A 22703-nucleotide genomic window follows, 5' to 3' on the forward strand; every position below is an offset into this window, starting at 1 on the left:
ACATTTCAGACAGTCATGGCAACCCCGTGAACACATCAAAACCGGTCTGCAAACTGTGCTAAATTTAAAGCTGTACCAACCAAAGCACATATGTCAAAGTCAAGGCCCGCGGGCCAGATCTGGCCTGAGAATTGATTATCTATGGCCCCCTGGATGATATTTAATTACTATTAGAACCGGCCCGCAGGCCACAGCCGCCCGATGGTGTTTTGCACGCACAAACACTACATTCCCCACAATGCAACGGTAGCCCGCAAAGTCACTGCAGCGCACACAAGCGGCGAGGGTCTGCGTGGCGAAAATGACGTAATCGCAGTGGCTCTGCCCGTGCGAGGAGGCGCCGCACGCTGTCGATTCGCAAGGTCGTGTACCTCTCGAATTTTGTAACTGCGCGCACCAGTTAAACTTAATTAAGTTAAATATTTATACATATAGTCGAAATGATTCGAAATAATTCGCTTTTTTATTCACATTAATTAATGGTTGTTTATTTTCAAAACGCCCAGTCTTAACGTCTTCATGTTCTCTCATGTTTCGTCCTGGAATTACAAGAGGCTCGTATTTGTTAACGTAATACAAGAGAACTGTTCAGTCAGACAGATATTTGTTGTGAAATGAAGTAGTTACAATTTCAAGCATTTTCAAGTACTTTAGCCTAAATTCCAGCACTTTTCAAACCTTTATTACTTTATTCATTTAATGTACAGGACATGTTTTCTTTGAAGGAAGTTTGTTTTTATCTGTTTGCTTGTTGCAAAATGTTTTCACTTGAAATTACTGACCGATCCATAAGAAAATATTGCTTTATTCATTTAAGCATTAAATAATATACACTGTGTTAGGTCTTGGTTCAATAGGCTATGTGCAATCATTTCAATATGTTTTAATAAACATTGAACCAGTCCGGCCCTCGGCTTGCAGCAAATTTGGTATTTTGGCCCTCGGTGTATTTGACTGACATCCCTGAACCAAAGGAACCAATCGATTCTTTTTACATAAAATGCGCTTTCGTTTGACCCACCCAAGCTGCCGTAACACACAGAACAGTTTGTAATGCTGAAATGGCAGCTAAAGCAAACAGTGTGTTCGCAGCTCGTCTTAATAAACAAGGAAAGCAGCAGAAGTGCTGTGTGGAAATACTTTGGATTCAAAGCAGATACAGATGGAAAACCGAAGGACACGAACAAGCCAGTTTGCAAGCGGTGCTTTCGGAACATTTCAACGAAGGGCACTAAAGCCTGGTTTATACTTGACGCGCCGCGAGCAGCGCGAGGGTCCGCGCGGTGAAAATGATGTAATCGTTTGTTAACGTAATACAAGAGAACTGTTCAGTTAGACAGCTATTTGTTTCAAGCATTTTCAAGCACTTTAACCTAAATTCCAGCACTTTTCAAACCTGAAACACAAAGCAACATTAAAATGCGTCAGGTAAATGTTCCTTCCCCTGTTTTTGAGGGGTGTTTCTTTATACTACCACATATTGTTTCGGACAACACTGCAAAGAATGTGAGACGCATGAAGTATAAACGCCTCCGCCGGTCGCGCGAGGTGTGCGGACTCTTTAAACCTAGCTTAACACAACGAATCTGGCCAAATTATAATCTGGTGGCCAAACACCAGATTACAGTATTATAGCATACAAAATTATGTGTCCGATTATGGTATCCTAGCAAATGTTTGTCGTACTCTTGGTTTAAGAGCCGTAAGTGCGACAGCATACAGGGAGAAAAAAAAGTGATCGTACTACGGATCAATCATCTATGAATACTGAACTCTACTCTAATACTGAAGTTTTAGTTACTTAAAGAGTTAAAGTTACTTAAAGTTGTTTAAAGTATACTTAAAATTCACTTTTTGCACTAGCCTTTTTTGACTTCTAAATGTGAATTCCAGAGTGCACTACTATTATTTATGTTAATTGATATTAATGTGCAATTATTTATTTTTCTGTTTTAATGTGGTAGGGACTATTTATTTGACATTTGTGAAAAAAAATACAATATTAATTTGTTTGTTTATAAAATAAATAAATAAATAAGGCTTTAAAACGGAAATGAGCACAGTATCTGACTTTTGTATCGAAAATGGTATCGAATTTCAATATTTTTAAAAGTATCGTATCGAAGTTGTAATTCTTAGTATCGTGACAACACTAATAAGCACACACACATACACACTAGGGTTGCAGCGGTAACCGGTTTCACGGTATACCACGGTATTAAAAAGCACAGTTATCATACTGTGTGCGTTTGCTTATTACCGGTAAAAGGCAAGCCAGCTGAGAAACTCACCCACGCATGCTCAACTTCGCTCCGGTTCAGCTCAGCACACAGTGGTGAGAATGGCAGAAAGTGCATCAGATTTAATTTTTTAACCAAAAAAAGGCTAAACTAAAATCAGCGGCGAAAATGACGTAATTGCGTTGGCTAGCCGTGCGTGAGGGTCTCGCGTGCACTGTCAATTCGCGAGGTCATGCATATGGCGTCAAATCCAATTCAAATCCTTGCGCGAGCAAAAGTACTCGCGCGCGCAAGGAGAGAGTTGCTTGCGCGAGGAAAATTTGTCACATCCTTTCTGCTTGTGATTAAGCTCCTGCTCGCGGAGCAGATCTTTAGATTTTTGACAGTCATGGGAGGGACCCAGACAGGATTGGCTTCTGGATGTGAATTGTGATTGGCGGTCAGTAGGGTCTGTTTCATGTTTATTTTTTCACGATATCAACGCATTTAGGCAGCTGGAAGCTCCATGAACTATGGTAAAACAACTAACCTAGCTAGCTAGTTATTTATAAGTCCGACGTTGCATTGTATACATGGTTTGTTAGCTAGCTAGCTAAGTTGGCTATTTGTAGTACACAAAATAAAACTGCCTTAGCAATGCACTTGGCATGTAGCTAGCAAGCCTCCTTAGCTAGCTAGCCAACTAACCATGCATACCAATGCTAATGTCGGACTTATTTTAACATGCACAAATAAACAATTGTGGATGTGCCATTTGGCATACAGTATAAAATTTTTTTTTCACAAATGGATAGTGGACAGTGAAGCCAAACAATACACGATTAAAGCAGAGGGATAAATGTGCTTCAATACAGGTACTAGAAATGTTGCCAGTGTGAATTCTGCAGAAAGTGCAATTCGCTTCCATGTCCTTTATAAACCATTGTAAAAATGTTTTTGATGGATAAACTGTAAATTATTTTAGAAGATACTTCTTTCACTTTATGTATGATATATATTTTGCTGGCAAGGTCCAGATCTCTTTCCAGTCGAGATTGTTAAAGATGGTGTTCCAATAGATACATATGGATTAGATACATCTTTCTAAAACAGCGAGCATATATAATGATTACTATTGAGCCCAGATGATCTTTTTGCAAGTGTGGATGTGCACTTAAATACACTTTGAAATTGATTAAAACAACTTGTGCTGAATTTGGTTCATGATTCATCCATGCATTAAATAACTGAAAGCAACTAAGTAACTTTTACTCAACAGGGAGTCGATAATGTTGGGAGGGCCCTGAATTTACAAGCAATAGCAGCCAAGAGAAAAACCCCGTAGATGTTCCTCAGCTTAGATGCTGAGAAAGCATTTGACAGGGTTGATAGGACATTTCTAAATGAGACCCTTAGTTATATGGGCTTTAACGATACATTCATCAAATTGATTAAAACATTTTATAAAAACCCTAGATCTAGAGTTAGAGTAAATGGACACTGCTCAGATTTTTTCCCCTGGGGCGAGGGACATGATAAGGGGATGCATTATCACCCTCTCTATTTGCACTCAGTATTGAACCACTTGCTGAACTAATAAGAAGTGACCCTTTTATACAGGGAATACCTGACGAAGGTAATGATCAACATTATACAGGGAATACCTGACGAAGGTAATGATCAACATTATACGGGGAATACCTGACGAAGGTAATGATCAACATTATACAGGGAATACCTGACGAAGGTAATGATCAACATTATACGGGGAATACCTGACGAAGGTAATGATCAACATTATACAGGGAATACCTGACGAAGGTAATGATCAACATTATACAGGGAATACCTGACGAAGGTAATGATCAACATTATACAGGGAATACCTGACGAAGGTAATGATCAACATTATACAGGGAATACCTGATGAAGGTAATGATCAACATAAATTAGCACTCTTTGCAGACAATATATTATTATTCTTAGAAAATCCTATTGCATCTATACTTGCCCTTATACATAACTTGAACGAATATAGTGTCAGGATATAAGGTTAATACAAACAAATCTGAAGCCATGATGATTACTGGAGAATGGCCCTCTTAATTAGATGACATTGTATCTTTTAGAAGACCCAAAAATGGATTTAGATACCTTGGCATTGTTATCACCCCTAAAACAACACAATTAATATCCGCAAATCATGATAAATTGATTAAGGAAATCAAAAAAGACCTGACCAGATGGGACGCACTACCCTTATCACTTTTTGGCAGGGTAGAATCAGTGAAAATGAATGTTCTACCAAGACTGCTGTTTTTATTCCAGTCCCTACCCATTTCAGTACCACAAACTACATTTAATCTGCTGGGGAAACTAATTTTTATCAGTTTATTTGGCAAAACAGGAGACCAAGAATCCGACTAAAAATACTGATGGCAGCAAAAGAGAAGGGTGGTCTGAGCATACCTAATTTAAAACTATATTACTGGGCAGCCCAGCTCCGAGCAGTGGTGGCCTGGGTGAACAGATGGGTCTCTATTGAACAGAACTCTATACCGGATATACCATTATCCACCCTTGCATTCCTTAATCAGCAGTCCTGGAAAAAAAATAAAATAAAAAATATATGGATTAAGCACACACTGAAAGTGTGGACCTCAGTCCAAAAGCAGTTAAAGGGAGATGTAGTTTTGTCACGGGCTATGCCCATTGTAGGAAATATAGAGTTTCTTCCTTCTGTGTGGCTGTGGGCTCAGAAAGGTTTGAAAACAACCAACTGTTGGATGGAAATATACTGAAATGTTTTTCACAACTCCAGGACAAATATGCCATACCCCCAAGTGACCTATTTAGATATCTACAAATTAGACACTATCTCACAAAAAGCAAGGGTTGGAATATCACTAAAAAAGAACCATCTAATATAAAAACCCATTTTATAAATTTATGGGAACACCCTGTAATAAAAAGACAAATATCTCAGATATATAAAAAATTATTAACTGATTTCCAAGACAACACTTTACATATTAAAGGACAATGGGAGTTGGAACTGAATACAGTGGTGGAGGATGAAGTCTGGGAAAAAATATGTATCGGATGTCACAAGGGGGTTGGGAGTCAGTTATGGAAAGAGTTTGATTGGAAGTTTAAAATGAGGTACTTCAGGACACCATTGGCAGTTTGTGTTTTTAAAAGCACTGCTGCCAATGAGTGCTGGAGAAATAGTGGTATGGTTGGTGACCACACCCATATATTGTGGGACTGTCCTAAGGTTCAGACATTCTGGACAAATGTTAAAGTGGAACTAGAAAAAATCTTCAAATTTCCCTGGATCCGTTACTGTTCCTACTAGAAGTGATGCCTGACGGCATGTTTAAATCAAAATCAAATCAAATCAGATATATTTGTATAGCGCTTTTCACAACATATGTTGTCACAAAGCGCTATACCACTGTGTTTACCATTGCCCAGTGTTATTTACTACATATTTTGTTGATGGTTGCAAGAAAAATTATTACTATTAATTGGATGAAGCCTCATCCCCCCACCATTGATCAATGGCTACAGAAAGTTAAGCATGTTTACATGATGGAACATATGACTGCACAACTACAGCTAAAGATACCAAACTTTACTAGAAGGTGGACACCTGTTATGTATCTCAGCTCAGGTTAAACAAGAGAAGGGGAAAATAGGTACATGTATCTCTGCATATGGGTACAATAATGTATGTGTGAATGAATGGAAGAAATTCTCTCTTCCCACCCCCTTTTTTTCTTTTTTTCTCTCTTCCCCTTTCTCTCTGTATGTTAAATACTTTTTGTATTTTAAGTGAAACCCGGTCTCAAGGTGTTCTGTTTTTTTTTCCTATTTATTTATTTTATTTTATTTTTTTGTTACATAATGTTAAGTACCTATCAATGTGTGTTAATGGCAATAAAATTGAAAGTAGAAAAAAAAATAAATAATTGTAGGCCTACTGAAATCCATGATTTAGGTTTCTCTAATTTTGCAGTATTTATAAACAGGGTGTACAGCTTCTTTTTTTAAAGGAGACATTTTGTATAGGCCTACAATAGTTCCAGGTTTCTACAATAAATAGTTCATTGAACAAAAATAAACTTTTGTAGCAATTTCTTTAAGGCTCAGTGTATCTTTTAATAATATATGTAAAAAACTGTGATACCGTGATACCGCGGTAGTTCCTGAGACGTTTATCATACCGTGAAAATCTCATACCGTTGCAACCCTAATACACACACACACACACACACACACACACACACACGCGCACACACCTGTTTCTGTGTGTGTCAAACTCCCTGGCCGTGTAAGTGTTTGTATTTTTGAAGTATACTTTGTTTGATTATGCAAATAATTATCTTTTTTGGTGTATTTGCGTTTGCATGTGAAAGTGTTTCTGTGTGTGTGTGTGTGTGCGCGTGTGTGCGTATGTGAATGTGTGTGTCTCTGAGTATGCATGTGTGTGTAGGTATGTGTTTGTGTGTGTTAGGGGTGACCTGCAATAGTCGCTAGTCAACTAGTCGCTAGTATACCCCCTAGTCAACTATGAACGTCATAGTCGAATGTACCATTCTAACTGCATGGGGGTGCCCAAGGATGCAGCTAAGCATTAGTTGTTACATGAAATGTCTTGTTTTCGTTATATATAGCCTTTTGTCAAATAAAATCATGCTAATTTCTGTTAATAAATATTTAAAAATGATGATTGCGCATTAACAATAGGCATATTCCTTACTACACATTAATAAATCACACCCTGCAGTTGCACAATCCAAACGAGCGGAGCTGAACACGCTACAGAATACGCGCAGCATCTGCCGAGATTATAATGGCTACTAAAAAACTTCAAAAGTATTTTGAAAAACAAAGATGAATCTAACAAAGTAAAGTGCAAGTTATGTCATCAACGTCTTTCATTTCGCACTATAACAACCAACATGGCATACCATTTTTCGTAAGGCGAAAAAAAACGTTTGTCGTTTCAGTCGTGTCGTCTCGTCTCGGCAAGTAGGTCTATAAATATTTTTTTGTTGTTGTTTGCTTTTAAACCCCGTTACTTGAACCTTTCCTTGTATTTTTTTTTTTGCTGTTGTGTGGCAATTTTTTTATATTTTCAGGCAGGCATATTTTATTTAAAATATTTTTGACATTTTGCACAGTGCCTGTCTGACAGTTCGATATGCGCAATGCGCACTGACGGTTAACGTTCTCTAACGTTTAAAAAAAAAACAAATAAGTAAATAAATAAAAGCTGAATAAAGCCAACCTAACGTGTTTATTCATTTATCTGAGTGTTTTAGGTATTTACTTTGAAGAGGAAAAAAGTCCTGAATGAGAACGGGATCCCGTTTAAGGTGCTCTAAAAAAAAAAATAATAAACCTGATTCGACTATTAGTCGACTAAAGGGAAAAGCTGACGAATCAGATTCGACTATGAAAATCCTTAGTTGAATACACCCCTAGTGTGTGTGTGTGTGTGCATGCATACGTGTGTGAGAACATGCATGCGTGTGTGTGTGTGCATGCATACATGTGTGTGAGAACATGCATGTGTGTGTGTGTGCATGCATACATGTGTGTGAGAACATGCATGTGTGTGTGTGTGCATGCATACATGTGTGTGAGAACATGCATGTGTGTGTGGGAGCGGAATGCAGTGTTCCTTTCGTCAGCATCCGCCAAGGCCATTAAAAATGGAATCCGCACACGCACGCACACACACACACACACACACACACACACACCTGTGCTACAGACGTCTCTTTTATGATGACATTCTGTCACCCATGACCACACAAGCCACGCATACACAGAACACACGCAGGAATGCACAGAATGGTGTGGGCAGTACAACACTGAGTCTGTGGATCCACTCAGATTCCTCACTGACTGACAGCTTCTTCCACAGATGGCTGAGGAGAGCAGCCCCAAGGCCCCGCCCCCTCTCCTGTTGCTAGAGGACGTCCCTCCCCTCCAGCACGGCTGTCTAATTGACAAGGCTGGCTGCTTGACGATATAAACACATTATCTTCTAATCTAGCTCGTCTCCCCGAAGGCTTTCGGTACATATGTAATCGCATGCACTCCCTCTCCTCTACAACCCTGCAAAAAAAAGAGAATGTCATCACAGCAGAATTGCAGCAATCACAGACCCGCCTGCGAGTCCAATCCTTAGCTGGACCCCCTGAGGAGTGCTTTCAGACAGTTCTAGGCATGAGTAGAAGATTATAGAGCCAGTGCACCAAAACAATGCGTCCTCCATCTGGCTTTGCGATGAAGTCCGAGTGGCCCGAAATGCAGGGGTCCTGAAAGCAATCTGGGTCACGGTGCTCCTTGCCTGACCCAATGGCACCCGTCCCGAAGCGCCAAGAAAACACTCCACGAGGATAAGTGGCCAAAGCGTTGATGTGTGTGATTGTTTGTGGGTGTGTGTATCTTATGTAGGAGTATGTGTGTGCATTTGTGTGTATCTTGTCAGAGGAGGATTGTGTAGGAGAATGTGTGTGTGTGTGCGTGCGCGTGTGTGTGCAGACAAGGGGAGGAGGCTGTACAGACCAGGGGAGTGTTTGCACTGTACTCAGCTACGACAGCACTGAATCAATTAGGACTAAATTGAGTGAGTCAGTATGGGACAGCCCACCTCCCTGCTCACCACCACCAATCACAACTCACCACAGCTCATCACCATGACACCTCCCTGCTCACCACCACCAATCACAACTCACCACAGCTCATCATCATGAATGGTCTTGCTCCACAATATCTGAGTGTACTCACTACATTCTGTACCCCTCCTCACCTGCTGTGCTCTCAAAATGCAGGATTTCTCTTCCACTTCTCTTAGTCTCTCTTAGTTCTACAGTCGGAAGCAGTCTCCTCCTTTAAAGCCCCTCAGTTATGGAACAGTCTTCCAGCTCCAAGCTGAGATCCTGACAGTTCCTTTAAGTTCCTTAAGTTCCTTGACTTAAGACTCAACTATTTAATCAAGCCTTCAGTTAATGTACTACATATGAAGGAGCCACATGGTAATCACCGACACGTGTGATATATAGATGGTTGTTTAAATTGATGTTCACATATTTATCTGTCTTTTATATCTTGGTTACACGCTTCTACCAAAGACAATTCCATAATTGCACACAGGAGTTGGTCAGGTTTGCCAGTAGATGTGCTGACGCCATGGATGAACGTGCCATTACCACCAGACTCACCCAACCCCTCACAAATTACCACATCTCACCCAAGATGTGAGATGTGTGTGTGTGTGTGTGTGTGTGTGTGTGTGTGTGTGTGTGTGTGTGAGTACCTGTGTGTGTGTGTGTGTGTGTGTGTGTGTGTGTGTGTGTGTGTGTCTGTGTGTGTGTGTGTGTGTGTGTGTGTGTGTGTGTCTGTGTGTGTGTGTGTGTGTGTGTGTGTGTGAGTACCTGTGTGTGTGTGTGTGTGTGTGTGTGTGTGTGTGTGTGTGTGTGTGTGTACCTGGTGTGTGTGTGTGTGTGTGTGTGTGTGTGTGTGTGTGTGTACCTGGTGTGTGTGTGTGTGTGTGTGTGTGTGTGTGTGTGTGTGTGTGTACCTGGTGTGTGTGTGTGTGTGTGTGTGTGTGTGTGTGTGTGTGTGTGTGTGTGTGTGTGTGTGTGTGTGTGTGTACCTGGTGTGTGTGTGTGTGTGTGTGTGTGTGTGTGTGTGTGTGTGTGTGTGTGTGTGTGTGTGTGTACCTGGTGCTGAGCTTCCTCCAGGTTGCCACTGGCCCACAGCGAGAGTCCCAGACGGTGTCGGATTTTGGCCTCGTCCTCACGTCGGCCCAGCTGCTCCGCCAGACGCAAACCTGGAGGGGGCAGCAGAGAGAGGGAGGAGAGAGAGCGAGAGAGAAATGCAGGGTAAGAAAGAGAGATGGAGGGAAAGAGAGAGAGAGATAATGGAGCAGAAAGAGGGAAAGGCAGACAGTGCAAGAGAGATAGGAAAGAGAGACAGACAACTCTTAAATGCTTAACTTAATCAATTCTAAAATATACTGTACAACAGAAAACAATTGATCAATTTCCGTGCCAGCCAACAGGCACAAACATGGCTTCAGAAAACATTCAAACTTTGAATTATAGGCCCTTGAAGATCTCTCGGGTGGGCAACCTGGGGACTCCAATTTATGTCTCTGTCCCCGAGGACATTTCAGCCTAGCTATTTCCTCATGCAAAAACACTAGGGAGTTTGTCCTTGCCACTGTCGCCCTTGGCTTGCTCACTGGGGACTAGGACTCGGCACTTGTAAAGCTGCTTTGTGACAACAACTGTTGTAAAAAGTGCTATATAAATAAAATTTGATTGATTGATTGATTGATTGACTTCTCGCAACACCTGTCCATGTCTCCAACTCCACCCAAGCTCCTCCTCCAGCAGGCCCTTCTTCTATGCATCTGCTGCTTTCAAAGTGGAATCGGCTGGCAGTCAAATGTGGCTCTCGTTCGAGGGTGCAGAGGTTGAGGAATCACCCTCTCCAACTGGAGCTTCCAGTCGATCAGATCAGAGTAATGGGGGGGGGGGGGGGGGGGGTGTAGACGGATCAGAATGATATGGGGGGTGTGTAGACGGATCAGAATGATATTGGGGGGGGTGTAGACGGATCAGAATGATATGGGGGGGGTGTAGACGGATCAGAATGATATGGGGGGGGTGTAGACGGATCAGAATGATATGGGGGGTGTGTAGACGGATCAGAATGATATGGGGGGGGTGTAGACGGATCAGAATGATATGGGGGGTGTGTAGACGGATCAGAATGATATGGGGGGGGTTTAGACGGATCAGAATGATATGGGGGGTGTGTAGACGGATCAGAATGATATGGGGGGTATGTAGACGGATCAGAATGATATGGGGGGGTGTAGACGGATCAGAATGATATGGGGGGTGTGTAGACGGATCAGAATGATATGGGGGGGGGGTGTAGACGGATCAGAATGATATGGGGGGTGTGTAGACGGATCAGAATGATATGGGGGGTGTGTAGACGGATCAGAATGATATGGGGGGGGGGGGGGTGTAGACGGATCAGAATGATATGGGGGGTGGAATCAAATCCATGACCGGTGAATATTCTGCTTCCTTTCTAGCAGATGAGTGTTCTGTTCTGAGTGTTCTGTTTGAGTGTTCTGTTCTGAGTGTTCTGTGTTCCGAGTGTTCTGTGTTCCGAGTGTTCTGTGTTCCGAGTGTTCTGTGTTCCGAGTGTTCTGTGTTCCGAGTGTCCTGTGTTCCGAGTGTCCTGTGTTCTGAGTGTTCTGTGTTCTGAGTGTTCTGTGTTCTGAGTGTCTGTTCCAAGTGTTCTGTGTTCTGAGTGTCCTCTGTTCCAAGTGTTCTGAGTGTCCTCTGTTCCGAGCCAGATGTGCCAGATGCATTTGTTCACGTTTACACACTGAAAACAGCAGATGCCCTGATCAACATACCTGAATTTGACTAAATCATTTTAGTTCTATATGCAAAGACAAGCATTGAAAGTAAAGGTGAACACACACACACCTGTGCATGCACATATTTTCTGTGGGCAGACGCATGCAAGGTGACTTTTCCATAGAAAGTCAGTTCTCACACTTCTCAAAGCGAATCACCCATAATTCTATGCAGTTTTAATTACAGCCACTGTCTTTCACACGTTTACACGGATGCCGAGACACACACACACACGTGCACAGACACACACTCATGTGCCAAGACATACACATGCACCCATGCTCACACACACACACACACACACACACACACACACACACACACACACACACACACACACACACACACCCATTTCACCATGAATGTGGAAGCCACACTCAGCTAATTGGCTGTCAGGGAGAGGGGTGTAGTGTGACATGGCAGGTGTGAGACAGGTGTGTTTGTGCAGTGAGGGGGACCTTCCCGTTTCCTCCATCACCATCAGCTTCTGAAGCTCACACTCCAACCACAACTACACCTAAAACCACACTGAAGGCGAGTATGAAATCACCAGAGTATGGACAAGTGGTGGGCTAGAGGCACCTGACTGCCCTCTGGAGGACAGCTGTGGTAATTCCAGGTCCATGCACTTGCTGGACTGTGTTAAACTGATTTCCGGCAAAACGTGAGATTGATTCTAAGAAATGGTACAGCCAACTCTCCACTTTCTGCCTGCCACCTTCTGTGAGCTCCACTTTCCTGCTCTTAACCAGCACAGATCCCTGCAGGAGGAACTCTTGCAGTAATTAATGGATTCATCAGGATGTTTGTTCATGTGAACGAGGCTTGTGCACGTTGTGCCAACCTGTAGACGCATATAACAAGCACTCCATGCAAGTGGAAAGGTCACGATGTGAGAAAGGTCATTGCATTGTGAGAAGCTCTCTGGCCCTGTGATACATTACAGTGTAGTCCTGACTGTAGGACTGCTGTAGCCCTTGACGTGGTTAAGGAATGACAATTATGCTTATTCATCATAATCATGTTGAGAATCAAATATACTGAGCATGCACTCAGTGGAGGAATTCTGAAGAATAAAAATGTCTGAAACTTAGAACATAGAACGGTTTGGGGCTATATTTCCCTGCCACAGCCTGCTGCCCCAACCTCAGGCAGCCACAGTAGAATTACATGTGCACATATCCGTACTACACTAGAGAATCATGAAAACCGGTAAAAATGGTCTTAGCCAAAGAAAATATCTCGATTGTCCACAATATCCATATTTCACTGCTCATAATCCATTATATGAGTGTTCCGTTCAATATCTAAGAGTACAAACAATTTTGCTTCCTTCAAGAAATAAATGCTCAATAAAAGTGTGATTATCTGAACCCACCAATGCAATTACTTTATTTCACTTGTTCTTATAATGTGTTTAAGATAATTGTATTTATTCTCATAAGGATTAAAAAAATGTTTTTGGTTTGTTGTCTGCAATGAACATACACACACACACACATACACACACACACACACACACACACACACACACACACACACACACACACACACACACACACACACACACACACACACACACACACACACACACACACACAAATATTCTAAGATAATTATACACGTTGGCACCAATGATGTGGGATTGAGACAGTCTGAGATCACCAAGGATAATGTTAAAGAGGTGTGTGAGTTAGCGGGGACGATGTCAGATGCCGTAATATGCTCTGGTCCCATTCCAGTTCGGCGTGGCGCTGAAACCTACAGCAGGTTATGGGCGCTACACCGCTGGATGTCTAAATGGTGCTCAGATAACAAAGTGGGTTATATAGATAATTGGACACGTTTTGAGGGCAGGCCTGGCCTTTTAAAGCGAGACGGCATTCACCCCTCTTGGGAGGGTGCTGCTCTCATTTCTCGTAGCATATCTGCTAGGCTTAATAGTGGTGGTGTATTAAAAAATGTCTTAATAACCTAATTAGTATTACAGTTTTTTACGACTGCTAACATCCTTTTGTCCAATCTGTAGTCACATTTGCAAAATTCTAAACACAGTGAACACAACATCAGTCTTCAGTGGCTGTACCAGATTGAAACTGTGTCTGTTCCTCGAGTACCAAAAAATAATTCTCGCAAAGTTAGTAGACAAAATTCAATCAATGTTAAATTCAACTATGCTCCCTCGGAGAGCAGTTTAAATCTGAAACTAGGACTACTAAATATTAGATCCCTGTCATCTAAAGCATTGCTTGTAAATGAAATGATTACTGATCATAATCTAGGCATGCTTTGCTTGACGGAAACCTGGACCTGACCAGACGACAATATGGCCCTAAATGAAGCTTCTCCCTCTGGCTATAGATATGTCCATAATCCCCGTCCAAATGGTCAAGGAGGTGGGGTCGCCACAATATATGACTCTGATATAGGCATTTCTCAAAAATTTGGCTTCAAGTTTAATTCTTTTGAACATCTCATCCTCACTGTATCAAATGTTTCAAATTTAACAACCAACAAAGCATCACAGTCGTTTATGTTAATTACTATTTACTGCCCCCCTGGTTCATACTCTGAGTTCTGAGTTTTCAGACTTCCTGTCTCATGTAGTGCTATTAACCGATAAGGTGATTATAGTGGGTGATTTTAATATCCATTTTGAAAATCTGTGTGACTCTTTTAGCATACATTTTCAAGAAATTCTTGATTCAATGAGTATCACTCAGAATGTGGTGGGTCCTACGCATAACTGTAGTCATACTTTAGACTTGGTCTTGTCATTTGGTATTGACATATCCAGTTTAGCAATTCTTCCTCAGAGTGAGGCCGTTTCTGACCACAGCCTCATAACGTACGAGTTGTATTTAACTGACTGTATTCATCGGCCACCCCGCTACCAAATTAAACAAACTATAACACCCAGCACCATAGCCGCGCTCACTGATATTTTACCGGGTCTGTCAAACACTGAACCACCTGTAGCTCCGGAAGGACTAGAGCGTTTCACCGAGCACATCGAGACTTCCCTTCGTACAGCTTTAGACAAGATTGCGCCATTACGATATGAGAGCCACTGAGAGAAGAATAGCGCCATGGCTCAATGAGCACACGCGTAGTCTCAAACGAGCCGCGCAGATCCTGGAGCATAAATGGCGAAATTCAAAGTTAGAAGAGTATAGAACACAGGTGTCAAACTCAAGGCCCGCGGGCCAAATGTGGCCCACCGCGTCATTTTATGTGGCCCGTGAGAGCTTAAAAAGCCAAATTGTCCAAAAAAAAAGTAGTAAAAGTGAGCAAAAACTACATTTCCCACAATTATGTTACCCGCGAAGTGACAGCGTCTGACACTGCAGTGTTTCCATATCGATGCGATTTTCCCAATAAGTGTAATTGGAAAATACAAATTATGATCCCAAAATGTCCAGGAAGAGAAACATCGATGCAGATAGAAGGGTGTTTCAAGAAAAATGGAGAAGCGATGTTTGCGCTTCAAGGAGAAAAACGGGTATGAAGCGGTGGCGGTTGTCAAAGAGTACAATATACGTCGGCATTTTGCGACCAAACACAGAGCTAAGTATGCCAAAATTAGCCATCAAGAAAAACGACGAAATGTCAAAGAATTAAAAAGCAAACTGCAATCGCAACAGAATGTGTTCACAACCACAAACGAAACGGCAGTAAAAGCTGCTTTGTTGTGGCTGAAGAAATCGCCGCGCTTCAGTCTTTTTCAGAGGGAGCATTTTTGAAGCACATTCACTATTTTCACAGTAATTTGATATTTCAAGTTTTGAACAAAGTAAATGTGATATATTTGATACATTTTTCTTTATTCACTTGGATAGTTTGATCGTTAATTGATGGAGTAATGTGGGTTTCATAACCTAACAAATTTAAAGGATTTATGTTATAATAACAGCAACAAGCAAACATTTTTTTTAGATTTACGCAAATATATCTGTAATATTTGTAACTTGAATAAGTAATAAATTCAGATGTATTTAACATTAAGGAGTAGGTACATTTATAAGTTACATATGGCCCTCCGTGGGTAACGATTATGCTGATGTGGCCCGCGGTGAAAATGAGTTTGACACCCCTGGTATAGACTATCATGGAAAAGCAGCCTTTTTGAATATAAGCATGCCCTCCATACGGCAAAGTCCTTATACTTATCGGCCTTAATAGAAAAACATAAAAACAATTCAGGACTCCTTTTTAAAACTTTTTCCAGCCTTACGAGGAGTCACGAACAAATCAATTCTCTAATTCCACTAGAGTGTAGCAGTAATAATTTTATGAAATTCTTTAATGATAAGATTGATGAAATTAGGGAAAAAATTTGTAGTGCTCTCTCAGAGCCTGTCAACATGCCAATGCACCTTGACAGCTGTCTGGTCAGCTCAGATGCCCTGTTAGAGTCCTTCTCTCCAATTGGTTGTGAGGAGCTTATTTCACTGGTGAAATCAGCTAAACCCTCCACATGCATACTAGATGCTGTACCAACCCATCTACTTAAAGAATTACTGCATAGTAGAACCGTTGCTTACTATAATAAACTATTCTCTGAGCCTGGGCTACATTCCCAGTTCATTTAAACTTGCAGTCATCAAGCCGCTAATTAAAAAACCTGGTCTTAACCCCAGGAACTGTCCAACTATAGGCCAATTTCTAATCTGTCATTCATATCCAAAATTTTAGAGAAAGTAGTTTCTTCACAACTCTCTTCCTTCTTACAGACAGAACATGTCAGAGTTATTTCAGTCTGGATTTAGAGCTCATCACAGCACTGAAACAGCACTAACTAAAGTACTGAATGATCTCTTAATATCCTCTGATAAAGGACACATTTGGTTTCTCATACTGCTAGACCTCAGTGCTGCTTTTGACACCATTGATCATAATATTCTACTTAATAGGCTGGAGACACTCATTGGCATAAGAGGTCAAGCACTCTCCTGGTTCAGGTCCTACCTGACAGATTGTTACCAATTTGTACTAGTAAATAACGAATGCTCAGAGCATTCTAAAGTAAAGTATGGAGTCACACAAGGATCTGTACTGGGCCCCATATTATTCTCATTATATATGCTACCACTGGGCACTATCATTCGTAGGGATGGTATTAGCTTCCATTGCTACGCAGATGATACTCAGTTGTATATATCTTCTAATCCAGATGATATCACTACAACTCTCAAGATTGAGAACTGCGTCCAGGACATTAAAAACTGGATGGCGTCTAATTTTTTTCAACTAAATTCTGACAAGACTGAGGTGCTGATTCTTGGGCCTAAAGCTGCTAGAAGCAATTGGGCTGATATTGCCCTTACCCTAGATGGTTTTTCAGTAACACCTAAAACTACTGCAAAAAGTTTAGGTGTCACTATTGATTCTGATCTTTCATTTGACGGACATGTATGCAATGTCACTAAGGCTGCCTTTTTCCATTTACATAATATCGCCAAGCTGAGACACTTACTTTCATTAGCTGATGCAGAGAAGCTGGTCCATGCTTTTGTCTCGTTGAGATTGGACTACTGTAATAGTCTTCTAATTGGATGTTCTAAACAGTCCATAAAGAAGCTACAACTTGTACAAAATGCTGCAGCTAGAGTCCTAACTAAGGCTAGGAAATTCGATCATATTAGTCCCACTCTTGCCGCATTACACTGGCTTCCAATTAAATATCGCATTGAATTTAAAGTTCTGTTAACCTATAAGGCGTTAAATGGTCTTGCCCCACAATATCTGAGTGAACTCATTGCTTACTACAACCCATCTCGCCCTTTGCGCTCCCAAAATGCTGGATTTCTCCTAGTTCCAAAAATTTGTAAGACTACAGCCGGAGGCAGAGCTTTCTCCTTTAAAGCCCCTCAATTATGGAATAGCCTTCCAGCTCCAATCCGAGATTCAGACATAGTTCCAATCTTTAAATCTAGACTTAAGACTCACCTATTTAATCAAGCCTTCAGCTAATATTTCCCTTGTAAGATGTAGGGGCTTGGGGGCCGCCAGACGTTGAGATTTCTGGTGATCTGAGATGTTGATGCTGTCATCCAGCTGTGTCATGGCATCACTCTATCTGTGACAATGACTTGACTGGAAAGCAATGTCTCAGTGAGCCCTCATGCCTGTGGTCACCTCTGAACCCCTCCCTTTAGTTATGCTGCTATAGATTAGTCTGCCGGAGCCACATGCTCATCACTGGCACGTGAACTATGTACATTTAAATCAATGGTGGTTTAAATTTATGCCCACTCTGTCTGTATTGTCTATCTTCTTGCATGCCTCCACCCAAGACGATTGGATACAGGCACCTGTAGGCACCTGGAGGATGGTCTGGCTTGCCGGTGGATGTGCTGATGCCGGGGTTGGATGAGCCGTTGCCACGAGGGGTCTTGCTGATGCTGGCCCGCCTGAGGCCCACCGCCTGCACCGAGGGGACTGAGGCTGCTTGGCCGGGGAACAGGAGCCTTGACTGTTGCTGTGGAACTTTGAAACCACCCTGCGACCACGGACTTGTGTTAACGGGCCGCCCAATGGAGGATGGGTTCCTTTTTGAGTCTTGGTCCTCCCGAGGTTTCTTCCTAATCACCACCCTATAGGGAGTTTTCCTCGCCACTGTCGCCTTTGGCTTGCTCATTAGGGATCTGGACCCATACGATTGTAAAGCTGCTTTGTGACAACGTGTGTTGTGAAAAGCGCTATATAAATAAATTTGACTTTGACACACACACACACACACACACACACACACACACACACACACACACACAGGTCCTCACCTTCTTGCAGGTACATCACGGCTTGTGCATAGTTCTGCAGATTGTGGTGGGTGCGCCCCAGGCTGCTGTAGGCTTGTGTTTTGGCCACCAGGTCGTTGGTCTGTGCTGCGATGCTCAGATGCTGCTCCTGGTACACGACGGCACGCTCATAGTTGCCCAGTGACTCATAGGTGACGCCCAGGTTGCCATAGGCACGACCCTGGCGCCCGGCGCTGCCCATCTCCTCGGCGATCTGCAGGTCGCGCTGGTGGAACTGCAACGCCGTGTCGTACTCGCCCATGAGCTGGTAGACAGAGCCCAGGCTGCAGCTGGCCTCACTCTCCAGCGTGCGGTCAGCCGTGTCCTGGGCGATGCCCAGCTGACGCTCTAGACAGGAGATGGCCTGCTCGTGGTTGCCCAGCTGACAGTGCAGAGTGCCCAGCTCCCCATAGGCCTGCGCCTTACCCCCGCCCTCTCCCAGCTCGTGAGCCACCACCAGTCGCTTCTCGAAGCACACCAGAGACTGCTGCAGGTTTCCCATGGCCCTGAGTCAGGAGAAAGAACATGGCTTTAGCAACCCCTGCTGCCTACAGATAACAGTGCAACACAAGGGACCGGTTTGGCCTTTTGTACCATGATGTATAATATGAAATGAATCCACTTAATGCCAACCTTCCAGCTTACATTTCAAAACCTATAACATTATTAGAACAATACTTAAATAAACAAAAAACAATAGCTCTGATGGGTCCTCGGTGAGATGGTGATGGTTCATGTGGTGGTAAGTAAACACGCCTGATTCACAAAGCACATGATTAGGGCTCCTTAGCACCAAACAGTGTGGTTGGTAGTTGTTCAGAATAGCATCACCTCACCATGCTTGAAAGCACATTAAAGAGTCATCAGTGCCGCTTTGACAGTATGAATTAATAGAACCAACATTAATACAGACTTTATGGGACAATATACCAGCCCCTAAAAAAACCCAGGCTATGGACATTAACAGATCACTTTTAAAGAGTAAGGAGGATGATTCACAGAGGGGAGTGGTCTAATGTGAGATGGTCTGATGGAGTGGCCGGCCCTTGGGCCTTGACTTTGACATATGTGCTCTATGTGGTATGAAATAGTTTGGGCAGGAATGATCCCTCTCAAGATTTTGTATGCCCCGCCCCCTGAAACACAGGTCTTGGGACAGAGAATGCACAATGATCCCTCTCACTTTCTCACTTTTTTTTTTTTAATGATCCCTCGAAGTGCAACAGCTCGGTGGCAGAAATGGACTTTCCGTCTCTTAAAAGACTATGAAAAATCACTTGGAGTGGATGGGCTGGTACTAGAAATGTTAAACTTGTTGGAAATACATGTATGAACCCATCGTTGTGAAACAATAAAACACTGAAAACAAAAAAAAAAAACAGTTTATTCCAGCTTTCATGTAGTGTACCGCGATACTGCTTTTCCCGATCTTTTGCTGTTATTTTCGTCGCTCATGCTGCTTTCAGTCTGCTCCTCTTGAACGTATATACGGAAGTAAGGCGGGAGTTTGTCGACGTCACATCAAGACGAAATCAGTGATTGGTCACATTTGCGGGAAAGTTGCGGTGATTGGGTGAAGTTGCAACACCGCCCTGAATTCGCGGGGTTTGCTTGAATTTGCGTTGAAGTTGCAAATCGCAACATCGCGAATTTCTGGAGGGTCTGGTTAATGGAGCAATCACTGAAACGATGTTAGCTGGTCCTTTTAAGGCAGGGCTGCAATCAAGTTGAAATGTGTTCTGGGGGATAAAGTTCATTTTCTAGGCAAATATTGACTTTGCAATTAATTGCTGTTAAGCTGATCACTCTTTATAACATTCTGTAGTATATGCAAATTGCCATTATAAAAACTGAAGCAGTAGACTTTGTAAAAATTAATATTTGTATCATTCTCAAAACTTTTGGCCATCACTGTAGTCCATGGGCCATTCTGGCCTCGGACTGGAAGGAATTTGTGTGACTAGGAATAGCGACTCAGTGGAAAATGTGGTCCGTTTGACTGCTGTTCACTGCAGTATAATGCTTTTATATGTCTGGTGAGACTGCGAAACTAATCTCTGCAAGTTTAACAGAGTATTGCTATCAAGCATGCCAAGGGAATAAAGCTGGGCAGACATTTTATTGATCTCTTTTAATAAGCAGGGGGAAGCCAAAGTAGGGTTCTTAAAATATAGCAGCAATATTGCTCCATATTCGCAAAGCTAAGACCCAATCTCAGGAGATATCATAGCACACACACACACACACACACGCACACACACACACACACACACGCGTACATATTAATGCATGTATATGTGAACCACTGGATAAACTAAACTCCATTGGGACGTACAGTTCACTACCCGTAGCCTAATTCTGAATGAACACTGCAACCAATCACCACACAATCTTAAGTCCTGTGGGAAAGAAGGAGCAAACACAGGTGTCTGTGGAAAACACCATCCAACACCGCCTCGTGATCATGCCACCATCAGTTATGTTGAACACAAAAATAACACAAATAGGCATTAATGCCTGTAATCAGCCTCTTGTTGTATGTGAGGTGAGCCGTCCATTTGGGGGAAGCCAGCCACACTGTCCCCACTGACAATGTAATTTACCTTTTAGTTAGGCCTCAGCAGCATGGCTGGGCTTCTGATGGATGATAGGAGTGGTATACCATGGGCCCCATGTGGGATCCCCAGCCCCCACACAACCTCTTAAACTAGTGTCTTCCCTATAACCACTACGCCTTCATCAGTCACCTGTATGCCAAAATACGCTTACGTAGGAGGGGACAGGGGGTAATATGTCGGCATGGTAGTGCCGGGGTGTATATGGGATGATATCGAGGCACTTAAGCACCTGATTGGATGTTAATTAAAGCAGATGGATGATGTGTCCCAATAAGGCTTCTGGGATGACACAGAGGATATGCACGGCTTGACGGTTCGACGGCTTCGTCAATCATGCCCCGCTCCCATGGTTACCGCACCCATGTGACAAATTCACAGGCCTGAGTAGCGTGCCTGTGTTCACTGTATGTGCTGAGTTACATGCAGTGGCAGAGGTGCAGTCATGTGAGTTAGGGCCTGTTTTCAGTTTCAGTCTGGTGTCTATTCCTAGAAGATCTTTCATCCTTTTCTTGTACTTGTCTTGCAGTGTCTTGGGAATCGTTTGTATTATAAGCAGAGAGCATGACTTGCAGTGTTATAGGTTACTCTGCATTCGTCTCTGTTCAAGAGCCAAAGCTTGTTTTAACCATCATGTAAATTGACAGCACTGCTAGAATAATATATAAATCCTAGAAATAGAAACCTTAATTCATGGTGATTAGCACTGAAATTAATCTAGTTTCCCTTGATGATATATGAAACACAGAGGGGAGTGGTCTTGTGTGAGACTGTCTGAGGGAGAGGCTGCGTATTGGCTGATTCTCCACAGAGGGGGTGGTCTAGCATGACACAGTCTGAGGGAGAGGCTGGGTATTGGCTGATTCTCCACAGAGGGGGTGGTCTAGTATGACACAGTCTGAGGGAGAGGCTGGGTATTGGCTGATTCTCCACAGAGGGGGTGGTCTAGCATGACACAGTCTGAGGGAGAGGCTGCGTATTGGCTGATTCTCCACAGAGGGGAATGGTCTTGTGTGAGACTGTCTGAGGAAGAGGCTGGGTATTGGCTGATTCTCCACAGAGGGGGTGGTCTAGCATGACACAGTCTGAGGGAGAGGCTGCGTATTGGCTGATTCTCCACAGAGGGGAGTGGTCTAGTGTGAGACTGTCTGAGGAAGAGGCTGGGTATTGGCTGATTCTCCACAGAGGGGGTGGTCTAGTGTGACACAGTCTGAGGGAGAGGCTGCATATTGGCTGATTCTCCACAGAGGGGGGTGGTCTAGTGTGAGACTGTCTGAGGGAGAGGCTCCGTATTGGCTGATTCTCCACAGAGGGGAGTGGTCTAGTGTGAGACTGTCTGAGGAAGAGGCTCCGTATTGGCTGATTCTCCACAGAGGGGGTGGTCTAGCATGACACAGTCTGAGGGAGAGGCTGCGTATTGGCTGATTCTCCACAGAGGGGAGTGGTCTAGTGTGAGACAGTCTGAGGGAGAGGCTCCGTATTGGCTGATTCTCCACAGAGGGGGTGGTCTAGCATGACACAGTCTGAGGGAGAGGCTGGGTATTGGCTGATTCTCCACAGAGGGGAGTGGTCTAGTGTGAGACTGTCTGAGGAAGAGGCTGG

General features: G+C 43.0%; 1 protein-coding gene across 6 annotated transcripts in view; it reads right to left on the reverse strand.

The window, feature by feature from the left end:
* ttc28 (tetratricopeptide repeat domain 28) overlaps window positions 1-22703 on the reverse strand; it is a 273831-nt gene that overhangs the window by 20143 nt on the left and 230985 nt on the right. For all 6 annotated transcript variants that reach the window (XM_076986485.1, XM_076986484.1, XM_076986490.1 and 3 more), the window contains 2 exons: window positions 18469-18992; window positions 9962-10071 (listed from right to left, as the gene is read on the reverse strand). In XM_076986485.1, the coding sequence (XP_076842600.1) occupies window positions 9962-10071; window positions 18469-18992 (634 nt within the window). The remainder of the gene's footprint in view (window positions 1-9961; window positions 10072-18468; window positions 18993-22703) is intronic.

Source organism: Brachyhypopomus gauderio, unplaced genomic scaffold, assembly GCF_052324685.1.
Source record: "Brachyhypopomus gauderio isolate BG-103 unplaced genomic scaffold, BGAUD_0.2 sc47, whole genome shotgun sequence".
Classification (NCBI taxonomy): domain Eukaryota; kingdom Metazoa; phylum Chordata; class Actinopteri; order Gymnotiformes; family Hypopomidae; genus Brachyhypopomus; species Brachyhypopomus gauderio.